Below are 22,167 nucleotides of genomic sequence, written 5' to 3'. Positions count from 1 at the left end.
ACAAAACAATCCAAATCAAAACAAAAAATAAATAGAAGCAAACAAACAGGGCAAGCCGCTTTCACTCCCTTACTCATCAATGCTAAACCGGTGATACAATAACAAAACTGGCCCTCATATGATGGCAATACGTTAAGAGTACTTTACAAAAAATATACTCAACAAGTAATTGATGGATTTCAATGTTAAACTACTGTAACATTGAAAGTGCTGCTATTACTACAACCAATGGGGAATCAGAAAGGAAAAGTGAGAGGGTTTACTGTTTTTTCTTATTTTAAGGAAAAAATACATTAAAAACCTTATTGAAAAAGAGAGCCCCGCTAAACCGTGACAGCAAAAGCTGAAAAGAATAGTCTAGATTTGAAACTAGTTACATGAAATAAGGCTGGGTTGTTTGGGTTTTTTTGCTTCATGCTGTAAAGGGCGTCTGAATTAGCTTATCTATGAAGACAGGCAGGTCAACCCAATAGATTGAGCATTAATTTGCAACTCAAATGAAATTCTCATCATGGAATCATAGAATAGCCCAGGTCAGAAGAAACCTTGAGAAGACATCTGGTCCAACCTTTCATGGGACAGGGAGCTGAGATGATATGGTCTAAGCGCCCTGTTCAATTGCATTCTAAAACTTCTGGTGATGGAGACTCCATTATGTCCCTGGGGAAGTTGTTTCAGGGAATGATTGTTCTCATTGCAAATAATTTCTTTCTCATATAGAGATCAAGTCTCTTTCCTGGTAGAACTCCCACCTACTGCATCTCGTCTTTTCGTGTGGCACCTTGTGAAGAGAAAGACTCCATACTCTTGTTCCACTCTGTGGCCTCCATCTACTCTGTTTCACCAAAAACTTCCAGCAATACCATAGGGAAGTTGATTTCTGTGCTACTGTCTCGTATATAAATTGAGAAAAGGCAACAGCATTTCCCTGACTTAGAAAGGTCCTATGAAATGTTCACACAGTACAGCAACAAAGGTCATAAAAAGAACCCAAGTTAATAGCTGTAAAAATAAATATATACACAGATACCCAGTCTGTACAGGTGGTATTTTGTTCTGCACATTTATCCGTCCTGTTGAGGCAAGTCCGTGTCACAGCTGAATGTACCTGGCAGCATGGGAACTGACTGGACTGTCACACAGGACCTGATTTGATTAGACTTTAACCATGCATTAAATCACCTGTGCAGTCTGTGTTAAATTCTTAAGTCTGATCTTCAGATGTCACTGTGCCTTCCCTTAAGTGTAGGGACAACTAATGACTATTTACTTAACTGGGTTTTATAAATCCACAATAAAAATCCCACTGAAGTTTAAATAAAACCCACGGATACCACAATTAGGTAACAATGTATTAGTTTTGACTTCTGTAACGTCACGTGCTCTGTTTAAATAAAGGCAAAAGGAAGAAAATACATGCAAAGTTGGTTCTGATCAATTCAGTGGCAAGGTATTTAATCATAGTACCTATCTGTACAACAGTATTTATCTTAATTTTTGTCTTGAGAACTCCAGTTTTCCTTTCATAGTCTTTAGCCTACTAAATCTACTTGACTTTTGAGAGGAACACAGTTCCTATTTTTCTAAGTCACTAATAACAGAAAGAAATCTAATAAAGAAAGAAATCTACAGATTTAGATTGTAACTAAGATGAAGTCATTTTTCATAAAGAGCAAAGAATCCTTGACACTGGACCTGTTGTCAGCTTCAGCTTATTCACCAGGGTAAGTTCTACCTGAACTGAGATTTGAGGGAAGGAAATAAGGACGTATGTTTACATTAGTCGTTCACACAGTCCACTGCTGCATGACCCCAATAGTTTGCCTTTTGTAGCCAACAATATAGGTTGAGGTTTTTTGTAACTAACATAAGAGAAACCTGTCAGTCAATTGCTTAAAACACTTTGAGGGGGAACTCTAACCAAAAACCCCACTGCTAACATTGTATTTTACTACATACTTAGACATACAGTCATAGAATCATAGAATAGTTAGGATTGGAAAGGACCTTAAGATCATCTAGTTCCAACCTCCCTGCCATGGGCAGGGACACCTCACACTAAACCATGTCTCCAAGGCTCCACCCAACCTGACGTTGAACACTGCCAGGGATGGAGCATTCACAACTTCCCTGGACAACCTATTCCAGTGCCTCACCATCCCTACAGTAAAGAACTTCTTCCTTATATCCAGTCTAAACTTCCCCTGTTTAAGTTTTAACCTGTTGCCCCTTGTCCTATCACTACAGTCCCTAATAAAGAGTCCCTCCCCAGCGTCCTTATAGCCCCCCCTTCAGATACTGGAAGGCTGCTATGAGGTCTCCATGCAGCCTTCTCTTCTCCAGGCTGAACAGCCCCAACTTTCTCAGCCGATCTTCATACAGGAGGTGCTCCAGTCCCCTGATCATCCTCATGGCCCTCCTCTGGACTTGTTCCAACAGTTCCATGTCCTTTTTATGTTGAGGAAACCAGAAGTGCACACAATACTCCAAGTGAGGTCTCACGAGAACAGATGGGAGGGATCACCTCCTTTGACCTGCTGGTCACGCTCCTTTTGATGCAGCCCAGGGTACTATTGGCTTTCTGGGCTACTATGCTCCCCCATCCAACAATGTATCAAGTTTTATCCATGAGCACTGAATGTTTGATCAGAAAACAGGCACATTGTTATTAAGAAACTGTTACTAAACTACACCATCATTGCTTTCTCACATGTAAAAAGCCCCAAGAAAACAAAACTCCTCCTGTGCTTCAATTTACTTAAAGTATATCATTAAATCCCTTTTCCCTTTGTGTTCTGACTTTTGAATTCCATACTTTGTTGCTTCAAGCTGTAGTTCAGCAAGATTACTTTCAACTGCATTTTAGTAACAGCCACAGCATCACATCCTTTGCTACGATTCACAGAAAATTTTACCTATATTTATAAAGGAAATTATGCTTCAACTCACATTTAGGTTTGAGCAAAAACTTTAGTCATTTCATTTCTACTGTAGTAGCAAAAAATTGTATTTGAGAGCCTATTTGTGCCACAGAGAAGCAATTGTTTACACATTGACGTGTATTAAATGTTCATGTTTTTCAGAAAAACTAGTCCTAAGAATCCAGACTATTAGATTGTAAACAAAACCAGTTAAAGCATAACTTGAATAGTGTACTGTTGCAAAGTATAACCTTCTTATTTTAGTTTAGCATTTCTTTATTAAATTGAAAGTGTAATTACTGAGGGCATTAGCTTTCATGCTCTTGTTTTCCATTTGCCACCTAGATAAGTATGCTGTATCAATGAGTATAGTACTGCTTTAGGACCACTTATAAAATACCTTTATAAATTAAAGTCCCTGGAAGCTTTCAGTCCACAAATTTAAGGCCAGTTTGGAAAAAACCCCAAACTTCCAAACAAAATCACATCCATATCATTAGTCATCTTCAAATCTCTACTTCAACATTACTGTTTGTATGGCTAAACCTTAACGAATACTGCCCAAGATAGAAAGCAACCCTCACTGAAGCATGAAGCTGAATGTTTCAGTTAACAAACCAAACACTAGCTACAGGGGTGGAGAGACAGGGAAAATGTGTCACTCAATTTCAGTAAATCTTTTCAAACCACACACAAACCACAATTCTTAACTTGTGCTTTTTTTTTTCAGAGCTTAATATAGTAAGAAATACAAAGCCACAAACTGAAAGCTTTTCCCCCGTTGTTTAAATACACATACACACCAGACCTAGCAATGTTTCATGTTAAAAAAATTTCAAAAATAACATTGCAAATCCCCCCTTGGATCTATACAACATACTTGTCTACAAAAGCAACCCTGAAAATTAAATTTCACTCCCAAATAACATTCTAAATTCTACCTTTATCATTCTTTTTATGCTATCAGCAAGAGTATCAGAGTTTGCCATTCTATATGCAAAGGGCTGGGCAGCTACTTGTCTCTTGCTTCATTGCCCCATCTATCAGGTATCAATCGCACTGCACAGTTACATCTGGGCCACAGTTCTACACTCCAGCAATGGGCAAGATGTAGGTATCTCAGCTGGACACTGAAGGGATTTAAGTTTACACATGAGACTTCACAAGTCAGCTCACCATTCATAGTAACAGCCTGCACTCTTTTTGCCTGACCATTTTCACACCTCTAGCATAGCACTTCTGCTCCCCCAAAACATCCAGTCTCCCCATCACGTGTAACTCATTCTGCAATCTCTCTCACCTCCACTGAATGTGTTACCAAATCCCACTACATGCCTCCCTCCTGTTTCAGCACCTGCTCATACACAGCACTTACTCTCTCTGTGCTGAAAGCAAGTAAGATCCCCCTCATGTCTTTCAGACTTGCACTTTTGTTGGAAATTTTGGCAAATTAGCTTTCTAGTTCTACTGAATCACAGTCCATAATCTCAGTCACCAATCATCTCCATTTATTAATGTCTGCATTTCTAAAAGACTTTGCCAATTCCAAAACTTTTAGGGGATTTTCTTTTGGAAGACATGCAGTTGTTCTAAAAGAAAAAAGAAAGAAAAAAAAACCAAACACCAAACCACCACCACATTTACATAGGACTCACAATAGCAAATATTCCTTCTCCATGATTCTAACAAAGACTTCTTACATGCTTTCCACATATTACCATGTATTTTTCCGGCCTCAACTTTCTCAATTACTTAAAATGGCACAAATATATGGATTGTATTTATAGCATTTTTAACAAGTTGCAAAACAAAGAAATGAGCCTCACTTGAACCTTGCTACTGAAAGTGCTCCAGCCACCGATCTGGTGAAAACAGATCATCTATCTCCCAGCCTTTCTAAGGAAGTATCTCAGTTCTCAAGTGAATCCTACTCTGTGTTTTTGCACTTATGCCCTTATTTTTCTTATAAACCATTCTGTTAAGACAAGTTGTTGTATAGAAAAGTATTTAAACATTGTCTATAGCAGCAATTAAATCTAAAATACAGAACTGATTCTGAAAGTCAACACCAAGCCCTCACCCCCATCCCAGTGGTCTGTACCAATCACTAGTTTGAAATACATTTTTCAGGCACTCCTCTACACAGTGAGATTATTCAGTCTTAATTCCCTGTAGTTCCCACCCCTCATTTGTAACACTAACTCACCTTTAAAGAAAATAAAAAAAATAATATTTTGATAGCCCATACCCCGATCCTTTAATGGTACAACCTACTCTATTAATGGCATCATCATTTTCTGAAATGAGCCTTTTATATAGAGAGAACTAGAAAACATGGTTCTTGAAAAGCTGTAAAATGTTCAAACACCAAAATGATAAGAATTATTTCCATATAACTACAGATATCTACTATTTTAAACACATATGTAAATGAAATAATTATAAATTCAAGAATGCATCATCTGCTTACCTTTGAGAGTTCCATTCCAGGTCCACACTGTTTGCAGAGGATGCAGTTTCCAGTGTGGTCCCTAAATTCTTGCTCTCTACAATCTCCAGTCTCACAGATAACTCTACTTAGCTTAAAAAAATAAAAGAAAAAAATAGTAAACTCACCAGAACATAACTAACCTGTTATTAACATGTAATTTTTATGAACTTTATAGCAGAAAAATAAATTCATTTTTCTATTGTAAAAATAAGACAGTGGCCTCAATTTTAAAGGGTCTCAGTACTCAGTGACTTGCAGTGATTTTAAATTTTTGAAGACCTAATTGATATTTGATACTTGTGGAATGCTAAAACACAAAATTGTTTGAACATGAGTTTAAATTCCTCACTTTTATCAGCATTACAAAAAATGCAACGACCATTTACTAAAGATACAATTTTCATGACAGTAAGCTACATCACATTACACTGCTGTGTTTCATTAATTTGTGATATTTAAATTTTTCAGTGATGTTATTACAATTGAATAAATTGCTAAAATCTAGTCCTTTAAATGTAAATACTTATAGATTTTAAACGGTCACTCAAACCTTTTGGAAACTGAAAAAAACACCCAACCCAAAATAGAAAAACCACAAAAACCCTGTATGGATACTATTTATTCTAAATTTCACTATCACTGTGCATTTGATGGGCTGTTCAAAGACATTTAAGTGCATTACCTGACCAAACCAGAAACTGAGGTTATGAGAAATAACATAAGCAGTAATATCAGCCATGCAAACTCTCATTATAATCACTGGAATCCTACATTAGCAAACATTAGCAAACCTTGTGAGCTCCCTCAGTAGTATTATAAATTAAATGTCTAATATAGGCTTCCACCAGTGAAAGTGCTCTCCACAATTGCTACTAAATTCTTATTCTGTGTATTTTCTGAAAGACCAAAACCTTTCTGATAGGTATGAAACATTAATTAACCTTAGTTCCAGAGCTTGTGTCTGCAAGCCAGAGTTGAAGTATGCTTAGTAGGTAATGCAGTTGTGTGCTATGCTATGCTCTGCTATTCCAACTTTTGTAATACTTCATGTCATTAATACAGTATGTGTGTAGCATACTGTATTAAGATATGGCCACTGAAAATTGGCTAGAATTCCTGCCATCTCTCTGAAGTGAATCAGTGTCCCCTTCATATTGACCCATATTTTCTGTCCTAGTCCAATCCTTCCATTAAGAGGCTTACAAGGTAAATTTTTTTAATTGCATGGGAGGAGCAGCAAGAAATGATAGAAATCAGTTGAGCAAGCTCACTTTTAAATAGATAAAATGTGTACGCCATCATCTGCATGTATCAGTTTCAGAAGTCTAGTGTTAGCATTAATGTGTAAAATAAAACACTATTCCTGTGTCCTATATAATTTTTTCAACATTCATCCTAGGGAAAAATAAATATCAATTTTTAACTTACCAAATATGCTAGTAAAATTATGAGCATCTTCAGTTTATCTTCTCCTTGTAATCCTTTAGCATCCATTTCTTACAATTAAACTTTTCTCCCTAGGGAAAAAAATAAATAAATCATTATATTTCACAATGTTAAAATTGCAAAAGTCGTATGGATCTACAGTACTTTATGTCATTCAGCATGTCAAAATATGTAGCTGTTAATATTATTAAAACATTCCAGATGGATTACTGGAAGCTAAATAACAAATATATGCTTTAAAGGTCATGTTCTTTTTTAGAAGACAAGGCAATATTCACAAAGGTTCTATACCCTTAATTCTCAAACGAAGAGACTACTATCAGTCTAGATTAGAGAATGTCAGTATTTGTAAAACTAACATCTAACATCCTTAACATATTTATCTTGCTTGTTAGATACCCAACTAAGCACATGATCAACAGACAAAGATCAATTTCCTCAAATATGCCACATCTCAACCAAGACATAGCTGATCATGAGAATGTTCCTCCTGTGTTGCAATGTGGAACAGAATGGGTTTGCCCAGTGGCAAAGATAACCTCTTCTACTTCATTCTGCAAGGAACTGGAGGCATACACAGGATCTGTTTCTACCAGTTACCTAAAGGATATTAACTTTTAAAGATGTGTTAACATGATTGCTTATGATCTGGTAGGCAAAGACTATTTTAGAATACATTTCAAAGAGCTTAACCAAATCACATCCTATGTCAGACTATTTTTAATCATAATCTCAGAAGAAGACAACAGAACAGTCCATAAAGCCTTGCTTAGTTTGGGGTTTTTTTTTAGGAAGTGGTAACAAACAAATGTTTTTTTGGTTCTTTTGTTTGTTTGGTTTTTGGTTTTTTTTTTTTTTTTAAAGAAGGAAATATTTGAAACTGGCATGGAAAGGAAGTTCTATTTTGGGATTGCATTTCTTGGATTATTAAATCAATGAAATGCAATCCCACAATCATTAAAAATACTGTCTTTGGCCAATAAAATATTTTTTCTCTGTTTAATTTCCTTTTGTTTATTTCAGTCTTTGTATTAATTTCCAGTTTCTTACTTTTTGGTTTCATCAGTTACCTAGAAATGCAAGTGTAACTACTAGTTCAGAAATCCAAACAAACAAAAAAAAAACAATAACAAGAATAAATAAATTCATCTTACATAACAGGGTATCTGAATTTGATCCTAATTTGCATACCTTGTATGCAAAGTAATTTGCCTACCTTGTACACAAAGTAAAATAATGTCATTGTTTTCACCTAGATATGAAAAATAATACGTAAAATGTTTCTAGCCTACTTCAGAGTTTAAGGATTGATATTTAAATAGAGTTTTAAAAGACAAAATATGTAATTGTTCTCATTTAAGAGTATCATTTTGATGTTATAATTTAGAGAAGAGACTAACAAATCCAAGGATGGAACCCAGAATAGAAGTAGAATAGAAAAATATTAAGAATAAACACAAAATGCTTTACAATATGAAACTATAACAAGCATAATATACTTCAAAATATATACAACCAGAATGAGCACGAACTATAATTAAAACACAGTTTCACATTTTACTGCATGAATATCCTACTTAACAAATTCCAGTAAGAAGTATACTTCAGTGGTACTATTAATATTTTAAGGTAAATTGTATTTGGAAGTGTAGAAAGGGCTACTAGGAAAAACAGAACAGGCAAAGAGGTGTGTCAGGAAGCACTCTACAGGAAAACCAAGATTACATTTTTTATGGTTATTTCTCACTTAGTGATGGTAATGGTCTATGGGCCAATGACAATTATCAGATTATATGCATGTCAACATGGGTAAAAAGAAGACATACCATCAAGTAATACAAATACATACAGATAGAGTATTCAACTTTGGTTGTTTTTTTCAGTAGGGGGTTGGGGAGGAGGCAGTATGGGAGGAGGGAAAATGGGAAATCTCAGAAAGAATACTGGATGACCCAAATACAATGATGTAAAAAATACTGTAGAACAAATGGGAGAGAAGAGTCAACAAATTAAAAAGTTATTAGGTACAAAAGGCTGGCATGAGAAGATGACATTGCTAAAGCTGCCAAAAAAATAATAAAAAATTAAGTATATAAGAATAAAAATGTGTGAGAACTAAACTATTTCTAGAAAGAGCAAAGAAAAAAAAAGTGGACAGAGACTGTAAAAATACTGTTAAGGGAACTCAGAAGTCCCAAGAAATGTTTCTCATCTATGTTTGGAAAGAAACAAGATGCGTAAAAACGCACATCATGTAATATATCTTCTGTCAGAATAGTAACTGAAGATCTGCTAAGTAAAAACAGATTACACACAAGACAAATCAGGAGACTTTGCACCTCAGTAACCTTGAAAAAATATCAAGAAAGACTTAAGCTTGCTGCTGTTTAATTTTTATACAGTTTGGAAAGCTAGAGAAATTCAAGAATGGTAATGCTATGAGAAGATTAAAATAGAACTAAGAGTAGTAATATAACAAACAACTCCACACAGTATTACAGAGAAGCAGTCCTGCAAAACAAGCTTGACTCACTTGGTTCAGAGAAGACTAGACAATAAAGTTAAAAGTCTAAAAGCTAAATTTATACAGAATTATTAAATATCAATTCAATTGAAATGAAAGGAAGTTGAGAGAAAACCCCCCACTGACTTCTTGATTTCATATAATGGTATTCAGTGTAAAAATTTCAATATTTATATGCTTTCTTAATAGCTACAGGAAGCAAAAAGCTACATAAATGTGCCAGTGAAATAAAGCTGTAAATATAACTGACTTGCTTAGCACTGCACATCAAGTGATTATTCAAAGTCATCTGAATTTAATCATCATTTTCCTTAATAATATTATTGTTAAAGAAATAAAGCATAGCACGTTTCTAATGAAATTATGACCATCTATATAGGACTACCAAAATGTTAGAAATAGGATTATTTATAAGGTTAAAAGTATGGCTTATTTTACAATTTAAGATGTAATTTTGTTTCCAAAACCAGATGTGACAGATGTCAAAAAAGTAATGCTATATTATAATAGTAATATATTTTTATGCCATGTTCCATGTAGAATTATCAATGCAAACAATATTGGCAAGCTGTATTAAGCCTAATGATCTAAAATATGGAGCTGTGGCATAATCTAAACTATATTTTACTGAGCAGATCACCTAAAGTACTATAAAAAATACAAAAGAAAATTAAGAACAGCCTGAATAACTGCCCAGCAGATTCAGTACTTTTTATTAAAAATAAATATTGAAACAAAGCTGTTTTTTTGTTTGTTTGTTTATTTGTAATATTCTGGAGTTACAATTGAGTTAAATAACTAAGTAAGTAAGTAAGTAAGTAAGTAAATAAATAAAGCCAGATCTTAATAAGAAGGTATTACAAAATAACAAGCATGTTCCTGGCCATGCTGACAGCTCGTATTTCAGTTTTGAAGTGGCCATATCCGTTATACAATGATCTTCTTATAGTATGTACCTCAAAGACTATTAGAACATAGAAAGCATATGGAGACACATGCTGTGCTAGAAACATATTTTGTTGACTTAGGTGTGCAAATTTTATTGCACCTGTGAAATATTTTCAATTTAAAAGAAAATCTACAGTCTTTATGAAACTCTTGCCAAATTCAACACCTTCAAACATCAGGAGTTCCAAAACCCAGAGTAAATTTCCAAAATCAAGTCTTTTAGAACTGGTGTTAAACGATCACAGACTTTTCCAACTCAGCTACACATTCTACTAAGCTTGAAATTTGTTGACTGATCATTACATGTATGATGCAATCTCATAGCTTTAGGTCTAGAATATGAGGTATCTTCTAGATAATTTTTCTTTTATAATCAACAGATCTTCCAAAATATGCTTGCAGGTCTACCTGCCTTAAACTTCAGTGCACTTCAGTAGGTTTAGTAGCATCAAAACATGTACAAATCATTTCAGTAGATGTGTATGAATGCCTGTGGTATTGGACCATGCAATCATTGTGCATATTGTCCCTGTTCCTACCAAAAAAAAACCCTGAAGAACATAAAGTGGCTATAACATGTAAGGAAGAAATTATGTGGTATACAATTAAAAAATTACTGTTAAAAGCACAAAAAAATAAAATGTTTATTTTCATGACAACATTTTGATATAGTAATGCAAATGGTTAAGGCACATTGAACTCATTGTATTGAAAGCAAGTCCTGAAGGAGACTTAACCATACCAGCTGCTTGTTTTCTATCTCCAGTTTGGTTAAAAGCCCTGCTTAAAAAGCAGATACTGAAGCACTTAATATTAGGTTGCCACTGGGCAAATTTGTTCTCTCTTGATATTGATTCAGAGAAAACATTAGCATTACATGGATGTTTGTTGGACATGAGCCATTCACCTCCTATGCATTTAAGTAGTAACTAGAAGAGTTTTTTGCCTCTAAAATACATGTAGCCAAATAGAAATTCTATGCATTTGAAGATTATTTGTTCTTGTCCAGCTACTGATATTTACAACGCTGAGTTTGGTTATCCTCAATTATATTAAATGAAAGAAAAGTTTGGACACCATTTTTTCAGGTCAGTAAATCATTCCAAATGCAACTTTTTTTGAGGTTAATAGTGATATGCTTGCCTGAAATACTCAAGCACAAGCAATCATCACTGGCAATGTACTGAGCTCCAGATACAAAACTTCTATTAGGAAATGTGGCTGCATACTTTTAAGGTTGTGTGGGACCTACTATGCGTATGTATATAGAGGGCAATATCAAACAGTAAATTACAAAGGCATAGTAAATATATTGTGGAAGGAAGAATTTCCTATCTTCCAGAGTCCTAGAATCCACTGTCCTTCAAAATTCACTTCTACATTTACTTGTCACCTGAGCAATAGTCATCATTCTATTTCAAAGTTAATCTGTCAGAAAAATATTTCTTCCTTCTCTCCAAAGAAACCAAAGTTTCACCATGAAAAATATATCACCTCAAGACTGAAAGCAACATGATTAAATTATGGCCTACCAGCAGGTTCCTCATACATGTAAGCATCAAAACTATGAAGTCAACATCATTCACCTTCTAAGGGAAACTTCAGAAGGGCTGAAAGGTCCCAACTTCAAATTCACTTAACTTTCCAAGATCTTACAAGTTTCCTATATTTGATTTGACATTCATACTTGATGACCACTTTTCATGCTGTCTGTAACAGTGGCAAACTGTACTCTGAGAAGTTCTGCATGAGGCAGAGATGAAAACATAATCACCATATCTTGCCAACAGAGGTCTCTGGTATCCAATGAATGGGATCTCTGCTCCCTTCTTACCACCCTGTTTCCCACCTGCAGTTGTCAACTGCACGCAATAAAATGACAAGGAGTGGCAGATGGCTTTAGAAGAGACAGTGCCCCACAGGCGAAAAACAAGAGAAGGGAAAGTACTTATGCTGCTGCAGTGATGAAGACAAAGGGAACAAGTTATGGATCAGAACTTCCACTATAGAGCTACACATTGTTATTCTGTTTCATACTTCTAGAATATCTTCCCTTTGCACACTGACCACAACCCTTGTACTCTTCCGCTTGTGAAATAAATGAGGCCTTGTCTGACCACATTTGTTCCAACTGCTCTGAGAAGGCCCATGAAGGAAAAGAAAGAAAATTATAGACAGCTAGGTAGCATTCATCACAATTAATACTGTGTTGAATAAATGTGTGTTTTTCAGAGGCTGCCATACATAAAGTTATACTAAATTAGGCAGTTATGAAGTTATTTCTAGTTTTGTAAAGACAGTGAGAGCAGATGCAAGCTGGAACATCACTGGTGATAGAAAACATGCATATCTGTTTTAGTGGCTGAGGGAGGAGAGAAAGGGGGTTTACACATAGCCAGGAAATATTTGTGCTCTTTCTGAGCACCATATGCTTTATGTTAGCCAAAATACCCGACTTTACAGGAATAATGGCAATAATAATTTAGTGCCCCAAAGAAGCATCTCTACAATGTTTTCACTCTCATATACAGCATTTATATCACAGCATCTCAAAAAGGGAATAATCAGCAAAACTTGAGAATGAGCAAGCATAATTCACCGCTGGTTTTGCTACTTTCAAACAGCGCTCCAAATCCATGCTGGTAAAACTGTGTGAAACAGTTTATCATCCATGTTCTTGAACACATCCAGACTACCATTAATTAGAAAATAGTGAAATATATTGTTAACAAAGGTGTACCTAAACTTTAACAGAGCTTTTCAGAGGATCAGAACCTGTGATTCACACTGGGACTCTTAATCCCATTGAAGTTGATGAGACTACTCATACAAATAATGCACAATTCCATGCTTCAACAACAAAACTGTGGTAAAAAGCATTGCTCCTTCTGTTTAATCTCACTAATCTCAAGTTCTAGGAGACACTAGTTTGCTAGATGAAACCTCAGCATAAAGGTGCATTTGTAAGTATTTGTACTTAGGTATGTGAAGAAGTAATACAACTAAATGAGAAAGCAAATATTATATGCATATTTCATTCAAGTAAAGTACACTAACAGTTCTTTTTCAAAGTATTTTAAGAATCAAAAATCCTAAAGCATTGGGCTGGTTAATACAGTAACTATTGCAATGCAACAATGCCAATGGTTTACATTTACCCAGCCACCCTTTAGCGGTTTTGAATAGCATGAAATACCTTCAAAAGCACAGACATGGGTAACTTTGGTTCTTAGCATCCCTTTTTATTATGATTGCAACTGCAAGCTGTGGAAACCGAGAAACGATGTAAGCATCTTACTTCTAAACTAATAGATAAATTTACTTCTTAAAAAAACCCCAAAACAGCAGCAATAACAACAAAAACCAACACAATAAATCCTTTTGCTTGTACAGTAAAAGGCTTCCAGGTAACATACCTAACTTGTCTTACATGTGATGCTGAAGATGTTCTTGAATGAGATTATGCAGCAGTTAAGAAACTACATGCACATTGAATCAATTTGCCACTTGCTCGTATTAAATGCCAATAGACCACTTTGTTAATTTGATAAAAAGCATTTGTTTAAAGTACCTGTAAGTATAAAGGTGGTAAATAAGTTCTAGTATCAAGATTTTTCATGAATATCAGGTAAAGCTTTCATTCCAAGGTCAGATTAATGCAGACACACATGAGCAAAGGAAGTAAAACAATCAGACTTTCCAACAGAATTGTAATTGGGGCGCTTCAAACTCTTACCAGCCAAGACAAAAAGTTACTATCTCCTGTTCCTTCAACTCCAGCTTCAAAACTCTTTGAAGCAAACCGCAGCTTAATTTATGCAGCAGACACGAGAAAATCTTGTGAACAAGAAAGCTTTCAAGAGCTTTTTGTTCGCCGCACTCTGAAGCGTGGAGGAGTTACTCTAGGGCTGTCGAGATCTACAAACGCCAACATCACCAGCTGCCATCCTTTCTCTGCGCGGTGCCCTTCAATGTCCACTGTGGGATGCCTCTGGGCGCAGGGGCCGGTTACAGAACGGCAGAGCTGGACCTAGCGGAGAGCTCCCGCAGCCTCTCCGCAGCCTGCGCCTGCCGCGGAGCGTCATTCCATCACGCGCCCGCCGCCCCCTACGCGCAAGGGGAGGCAGAGGGAACCGGTGCAGGGCGCACGGCGGAGCTACGGGCTCCCCGCACTGTCCGGTCAGTGCCGGTACCCCGGGGAGCTGCGCGGAGACCCGGGGAGCGGCGGTACCGCTTCTTACCTCCCTCCCTCCCGCTCCGAGGCAGAGGGGATCGGAGCCGCCTGGGCCCCCTACGCACCCTCCTGCCCCGCCGCTGGCCGCCCGGTGCCCGCCTCCCTCCATCACTCCCTCCCTCCCTCACCTCCGCTCACACCGACTCACCCTGTCGCCACGGCAACGCGGCGCCGCGCCACTCCCCTCCCTCCGTCGCCGGAGGGGCCGGGCTCAGGTGACCGCAGGAAGCCAATCAGCAGCCCCCCGGACCCACGTGCCGGGTGGCGAGAAGGCGCGCCAGCGGGAGGGTGGGGTGGTGCGGCCGAGGCTGTGAGCGGCCGATACCCGGCTCAGGGGGCAAGAGGACTTGTGGTGTGCGGCTGGGACTGAGGGGAGCGGTGTCCCACTGGCCTCCCCTTGGTGGTGCCAGGCCAGGGCAAACCCCACTTGAGGTGCTCAGGTCCCTTTTATCCTTCCAGGAGAAGATACGAGACTCGCTGTGTGCAGAGAGGTGCTTCCTTGCAGGCCCTCCTGTCCCCAGAGGCAGCCTGGACTTTGGGGGCTGCAGCCTTCGTGTTGCTGGTCTCTGTCAGTAGGAGCCCTGGCTTAGGGCTGCTTAGCCCTGGACTGTTGGGATGTTGCTATAACAGACTGGGCAATATCCTTTGCTGCCACTGAGTGGAGAGAGGGAGGCCTTGTAATCTGGAAAAGTCCTTTCTGCCTGTCCCACCTAAAAATCGCGATGAAGGTTCTCTGGCAATGCAGTGCAAAATCCTCTCCTTTTCAAAGTACTTGAGTAGCTTTTTTTTCCTGCTAGCTCAAAATCTGAAATATTTTTCTATTCTACAGGAAACAAGTCACCTAGCTATAAGCACAGTGTCGATACCGAATGGGAGTTCAGAAATCCAGCCCTTCACAGAGAATAAACTGTTCGCAGTCAGTAAAAAGGCATACTTTGCTGCTACTTACTGTGATGTTAATTGGGAGTTTTCCTGAAGTTACTGATGCTCCAGCATTGGTGAGATGCTCAGAGACCTTGGTGAAAGAACTGCTATTGCAGGGGTTAGTTTTATTTCTAAGGAAAAGGCTAATCATACCAGTACAGTCTAGACAGTTGTATGGATACCCAGAAACCGGGTTAGGTTCTGAAAAAACTGAGCAAATGGATATACTTGGCAGTAAAGCTTTTTCATGTAAACAGAATTTTTGGGAACTTCTCACAGAGATAAAACTTTGGAATTTGCCAACAACATGGACTTTTATAAAAACAAACAGTTCTTATTGAAATACAGCAGATGTCTGTGAAGAGATAAATGGTTCCTGCAAAATTAGTTATTTTCAGTAAAAAAACCCAACTAAACAACCAACCCTAACTCAGAATTTACAGTGGTTTCCAAGTAATTGTCTTATAAAGGGCCTTCAAAGAAGAGTTTTGCTTCAGGACCCTTGCCAGAAGGAGCTCTGCAAAAGGCTGGAATTTCAGTAAGGAATGGCATGCTGCAGCTCAACGGTGGCGCATCTGTTGTGAATGGCAGCTGCTGCACAGCACTGAGCATGCTACATCCTTTCACTATTTACAGACAGCTGCTTTGCATATTATCTGTTTTCTGTAGACACGAGTGAAATGTGTTGTGTGAGCTTTTCTTAGGAAAGTCGTGTGTGTTTCAGATACTAATTTTAAAGTACTATAGTTACACAAATGTATTAAAACATCCCAGAGTTCTTAAAGTGTTGACTAAACATGGATGATTACCATATAAAGAAACATTAAGACTTTCTTACCAGGCAGGGGGTTTCTATGCTAATGAATTAAGAGCAATGTGTAGTCTGTAGCAATGAAACCAAACCATTTAAATCCCTGTTGTAGCATGCAGAATATTTCCTCTAAACATAAAAGGGATGAGTGAATTTAATTCATCATTCAACAACATTGAAAATTGCAGGGTTTCTTTTGTTTCAAATCATGATGCTGCTTCTAAGGAAATGGAAGAAATGAACTATTAGGGCAACTAGCACAGATGCAAGTATAGAGATTCTCACTACAGTAAAGAAAGCAGAAAGTAAGTATTTGGGAAGTCACTTCAGCTGACCTCTTTGATAAGACTAAGTTGCGTGACATATCTGATGTGGAAGCAGGAATTGTACAGCAATAGGAAGTTGTTATCTCCATATCTCAAATGCTAACACAGTTCCCCCAGTCAACTGAGAGATCTACTCTTGTTATGACAGCTGTTGGAAACTGATGTAAGTATAACTGTGCAATGTCTTTTGATAGTCTTAACTATCAAACCTTAAAATATGTTTATGATGTTATCTAAGACACACTGTTTGGAAATGTCTATTTATAATCAGAAATTGCTCAAGCTCTTTTAATAAATAAATTATATACTTCTGAGTTTCCTAGTCAGATTTGCTTGAAAAAGCATTGTGAACTTTTTGTTTCTGAAGACTTAAGCCTGAGGATTAATTAATGTTTATACAGCACTTTGTAAAAGCAAAGTCACAAGTGCCAAGGATTGTTACTATTGAATCTTTAAAAGTCAGATCAATGACAAACTAAACTGTCAGAGAACTGCTGTTTAAAATAACAAAAATTCTGAAAATATTCTCCTTCCCATACTTAAATGTGTCCAACTGTGCTTTCATTTCAGTCTCACTTAGATACAGACAAGCAAAGACATTTTTCAGTTTAAATGGGTTAACACCCATCTGTGTTTAAATATGTGGGAAGATTACCTAAAATCCTAGGGACTTTTTACAAATTGAAAAAAAAAAAAAATAATCTTTATTTCTGAAATGCATTTCTAGGACCTAAATATTGCAAATGCTTATATATGCAAGTCCAATGTAAACCATCTGATTAACCAGTGTTACTTCTGTGTGCTAATTTATCCATTTGTGTGATGGGTCAGATCCTTGTAGTGATAGTTAAATTGTATTGGGTTCACACAGCTATTTTAAACTTACTAGAAAAAAGGATTCTTGAATTAATTTCTACTTTACAGCAAATAAAGGTGTGGATAGGAACAATTTTCCTCAAAAAATTAGAACACCAGCAATAAACAAGAGAAGATTGGAAAGGTAGAGAAGTATGGGATTAAACATTTTCTTTTCAGGGTTATATAAACATGTTTTAATATATAATTGTCATTTAAGGAAAAATGCTAAATTTTGCTTTGGCTATTCCTTAAGCAATACTCTGTCTTGACAGCTATACACACATTATTCATGCAGGGCTAATTACTTTCCTTATAATGTAATTGACTTGTTAAGTCAGAATATGAATTAATTGGTGGTATAGCAAATTAAATGATACCAAGTCAGGCTTAGTTAATCTGTGTCTGGCATACTATCTCTTGATATTCAGGAAATTTAAAATTTATGTATACAAATATATTTTTAATTACAAGAAACAAAGTTTGCAGACTGACTAATGCAAGCTGACTACATTTATCTGGAAGTGTTGATAACTTATGCAGATGCAGGCACGCTGTTAACATTTGGGTTTGCATGTTACTGTGGTGCATACTGAAACATGAACGTCTTGAGGGTCCTATGGGATGATAAACCTCTTCAAGAATAATTTTGAAACAGTGCTTAACAACTATCAGTTATGCTGACCTTTATTTGCAATTTGTTCATAAACAGATGGACTTAAGATTTATATACACCTAAATTTAGATTTAAAAATATAAAACTAAAGTCAGTATTTTGGAAGAACTCACTATCCACCATTAAGACTAGATTTCAAAGAGGTCAATCTCTGGAATGTTGAACTTCTTTGCAAGTCTGTCCCCACTTATGGGTTCTAAGCTCTTTTGAAAATCTCAATTATATTTAAATACCTACAGAAGAGGCTTGACTTTTATTTTAACAGACTGGCTCCAGCTGCTGGCACAGAACACTCAATGATTTGGCCAAACTCACCCCAGAATCTGGCCCTTTAAAACTGCAGATGTATAGTGAATAATCTTAAATCTTCTAATGACTTCCTTTGTAATGAGTTTGTGGAGTAGGTATCTTAAATTTTCTTAAACACAGTACATGCTCATAAATATGAATTTGAGGAACAGAATATAAAATACTGGGAATGGAAATTGTTTCACTGAGATAGGAACAAAACTTCCACGAAGTTCAGCAAAATTAGGTGTTTGCTGTAGATAAGTTTAAGATTTCTTTAATTTCTTTGTTAAAATGCCTTAAAGGAAACTTCTATCATCAGGTTAAAAAGTTATTTTTGTTATCAAGATCTCTTTTCATATGGTATAGTTGAACTGTCATATCTTCAATCTTGAAATAAAACCATTTCCCTTTTTAATATAAGGATGTTGTGTTTATACATTTAGTTCTAATAACTTGTGGAAGAGGAGACTTTTTTCATCTAAAGTATAGCACTATTAGGATTAAAAGTGTTGCTTGAAGAAGTCAGTTTCATAAGCACACAGAGAGTAAATGAAGTATACACAGTGTATCGGATATAGAAAATAAATACTCCCTTAAGACATGTAATACTTGTATTCAAATGTAACTTTACAAAACTATAGACAGTAGAAACAAGAAGTACACACCAAAATCTTGTAATTCTTACACCTTATAGCACGCCAAAATATTTTAAAATAGCTGATTTTGATTCAGTTTTCAATAGTCTGTATATTCCAGATAGTCTGTTCTCATATAATCCTGCCTAAGAGTTGCAAATAAAATGCTGCATAAATGATATATAATCTTTAGAACTTTGTACACACAATGATGTGCCCTATTGTTGTTGCTCTGAACTTTACCATTTCTTAAAACCTTGCAACACAAAACTGCAAAAAAACCCAAAAAAAGAATACAAAATCGGGTACCTGTAAAGTGATGAAGTTTTCCAGTGCCCGGGCTTTGTGCAGCTTAATTTCACTGTGCCAAAGCTTCTGAGTTAAATGCTTTTACCTCCTTAAAAAAAAAAAAAAAAAAAAGTATGTCAGCACAAGCCCAGACGAAACTCCAAATCCGGGAAAATAAAATTAACCATGCAGATCAAAGGCAGACGAGCACTGAGACCAAATGCCTGTAATCTGATCAGTGATCAGTTGCCGTACATCAAAGGCAGAGCTTTGGAGAGGAAAAAGAGCTCCTTTTCCAGCAGGTAGTCGTGCTTCTCAAACTCTGCCTTTCAGTGCTCGCGTTCTTTTGTTAGAAATCGATCATCAGCTCTCCCCCCGTTCTCCTCTTGTGCTGGGAGAATGCACACGGTTCTGAAATGCTCGGAGTTGAGTGGCTGGATCTGTAGCTTTTGAGTTCCCAAGCTGTGTTGTGGATTGTGTGCTGGAAGCTTTCCCCAGTGCCAGCGGGTTCCGCTTTATCCCTTTCATCTCGCTGAGCTGCAGATCCCATGACATCATTCAGTGCTGTGGGACTGGTTGGAGAGCTGTAACACAGCCTGGGGGGGAATGCAGCTACAGAGCAACAGGAGTTGGCACGATTTCTAATCAGGTTAGGCCATTGTAACAAACCCGAGGCGCACTTCAAAGTTTTCATTACATTAAAGTTTCCTCCTGAGGAAGGACAATAGTATAAGTTTTTCTTAAAAAAGATGCTTTAGAATTTTGTCTGCATTGGGAAGTTACAATTTTCCATAAAGTTCTGGAAGTCAGGCATGCAGGTCTGCAGGTTTGCTAGGCAGCTGCAATATATGGCAGAAAACTACTTTTGCTTGTCCCTTTACTGAGGTTTGGAGAGGGGGAAATGGTGTATTTTGTGGACTGGAATTGTTTTGTTTTGTTTTGTTTTGTTTTTTGTGCTGGTGAAAACAAGGACAATAGAGCTTGCTCTTAGTCCCTGCTTCTTACTGTGTGGTCTTTTGTAAATCATTTTATTTGAGCTTGATTCATCTGTGGCTCATGATTCCTTTACGTAAATGAGCTGTAAAGCTGCCATAAGTAACTCACAGAAGCTTTCTAGTGTATTGGCATTTTTCAGCTGGGGCAGATTCGAAGCAGTCACCAGTGTGCTGTAGGAAGAGGCTTTGAAGAGAATAACAGCAAATTGCCAGATATTCCCTGTGCTGCTGCAGTTCACAGACCCCAGAATTGCTGGAGGGTCCTGTGCTGCCCTAGGAAGCAGGGAAATTCTTTGGGCTGCTCTGATTTGCTCTGTTTTGGTGCAGAGGAAATGCAAAAGAAATGTACAACTGCATTTCATTTTCTGTGATCTGAGGCAGACTTAGCTTTTGGTGCAGAGATTTAGTCCCTTGTGCTTCAGCTGTTAATAAACAGAAATAGCAAAGAGGATGGCTTTTACAACCATCAGCCATAGTGGATATGTCACTGAAGTTCTTACAAAGCAGATGCAGACTACTTTTTTACAAGGAGTCATATGGAAAAGACAATGGTGATGGGCACAAGTTACTCCTGTGGAGATTCCAAGTGGACACAAGAGGAAATTTTTTCACAAGGAGAAGAATCAGCCACTGGAATAATCTCCAAAGAGAAGTGGTGGATTCCCCAACATTGGACACTTTTAAGATTTGGCTGGACAGGGTGTTGGAAAATCTAGTCTAGGTCATGCTTTTCCAAGAAAGGTTGGACCAGATTATCCCTGAGATCCCTTCCAACCTAGTATTCTAGGGTTCTATGATTCTTGTAAATATATTCACCATACTTCGGGCATACCACATGTGCAGATGAAAGTGATACAAGCCTGTCAACTAGTAAACTCCTACAAATATTTGCACACTGAGTAAGAATTAATTTAAAAGGCAAAAGTAAAAAGAGGAAATATGCTTGTCATAGTTGCCTTGAGCATTAAAACCAGCAGCAGTCAATCAGCAGATCATGGGTACTGGGCAGTCGAGTGCCAGAGCAATCAAGTGTCTTGGTAAGATTCCTGATTCTGTGCCCTGTTTGCAGGCTGCAGCCTCCTCCCTCTGCCCGCCGCCCCCACCCGGCAGCCCCTGCTGCTGCCCACCGCCTCCCCGCTGCCTCCGCCGAGCCGAGCGGTGTGCTCTGCCGCGGGGCTGCTTCCCCGCACTCGGTAGGTTAGGGAGCCGTCTGCCGGCGAGACGAGGTACTGCGGGCAAGAATCAGGCCGGCAGCGAGCACTGTGCTTCGTGAAGATCCTAGTTAACACTTCCAGAAAGCTTTGGCATCTCGTAAGGGTGCCATGTAATGAAACTTCGTTGCTGCTTGGACACAGTTTAAATACTGGTTTGGATTCTCTATACAGGAGAGCCTTCGGGGGATGTTCTGGTAGCTGAGATGGAGGAGAAATGTTAACAGGTATAAAGCAGCATCATGCAGGTAATGAACAATTTTCAGGAATTCACTGCTGGAAAAGCAAACCATAAATTTCTCTCTTTCTCTAATTTCCACTTCAATATATTATAAATAAAAGGAAATTATCTAGGCTGCTTACTTCTATTTTAACATTTGTTTGTGCTCTTCTGACATGTAACTTCCCCCTGCTCACAGGAAGATTTTTTGGTAACAGTTCATTTGCTGCTTTCATGGTAGAACTGGAAATGCTTAGGTTGAAATAAAATTCATGGGTGAGCTGTAATAACCCTTTTCTGTCCATTTCAAAGGTGCTTTTATTTAAGAACAATGCTGTTCACAGAAAGCGCCTTTTAGTTCTCTGGATTTT

The 22,167-nt window shown here is 37.5% G+C and overlaps 1 protein-coding gene across 3 annotated transcripts in view; it reads right to left on the bottom strand.

Moving 5' to 3' along the window:
• TNFRSF19 (TNF receptor superfamily member 19) overlaps nt 1-19,928 on the bottom strand; it is a 62,163-nt gene extending 42,235 nt beyond the window's left edge. Inside the window, exons 1-4 of one of the 3 annotated variants that reach the window (XM_061374634.1) lie at nt 19,626-19,928; nt 19,392-19,479; nt 6,841-6,929; nt 5,392-5,502 (exon numbers count right to left, since the gene is read on the bottom strand). In XM_061374634.1, coding sequence (XP_061230618.1) covers nt 5,392-5,502; nt 6,841-6,906 — 177 coding nt within the window. In that variant the 5' untranslated portion in view covers nt 6,907-6,929; nt 19,392-19,479; nt 19,626-19,928. Of the gene's footprint in view, nt 1-5,391; nt 5,503-6,840; nt 6,930-14,066; nt 14,425-19,391; nt 19,480-19,625 lie in introns of those variants that run through there. The other 2 variants (XM_061374635.1, XM_061374637.1) reach the window with 2 other exon arrangements.
• Nucleotides 19,929-22,167: the final 2,239 nt, after the last annotated feature.

Source organism: Neopsephotus bourkii, unplaced genomic scaffold (assembly GCF_033783945.1).
Source record: "Neopsephotus bourkii isolate Nb327-2 ecotype Australia unplaced genomic scaffold, CSIRO-AGI_Nbou_v1 NB_1638, whole genome shotgun sequence".
In the NCBI taxonomy this organism is placed as follows: Eukaryota; Metazoa; Chordata; class Aves; order Psittaciformes; family Psittacidae; genus Neopsephotus; species Neopsephotus bourkii.
This window is presented reverse-complemented; position numbering and strand designations above follow the sequence as displayed.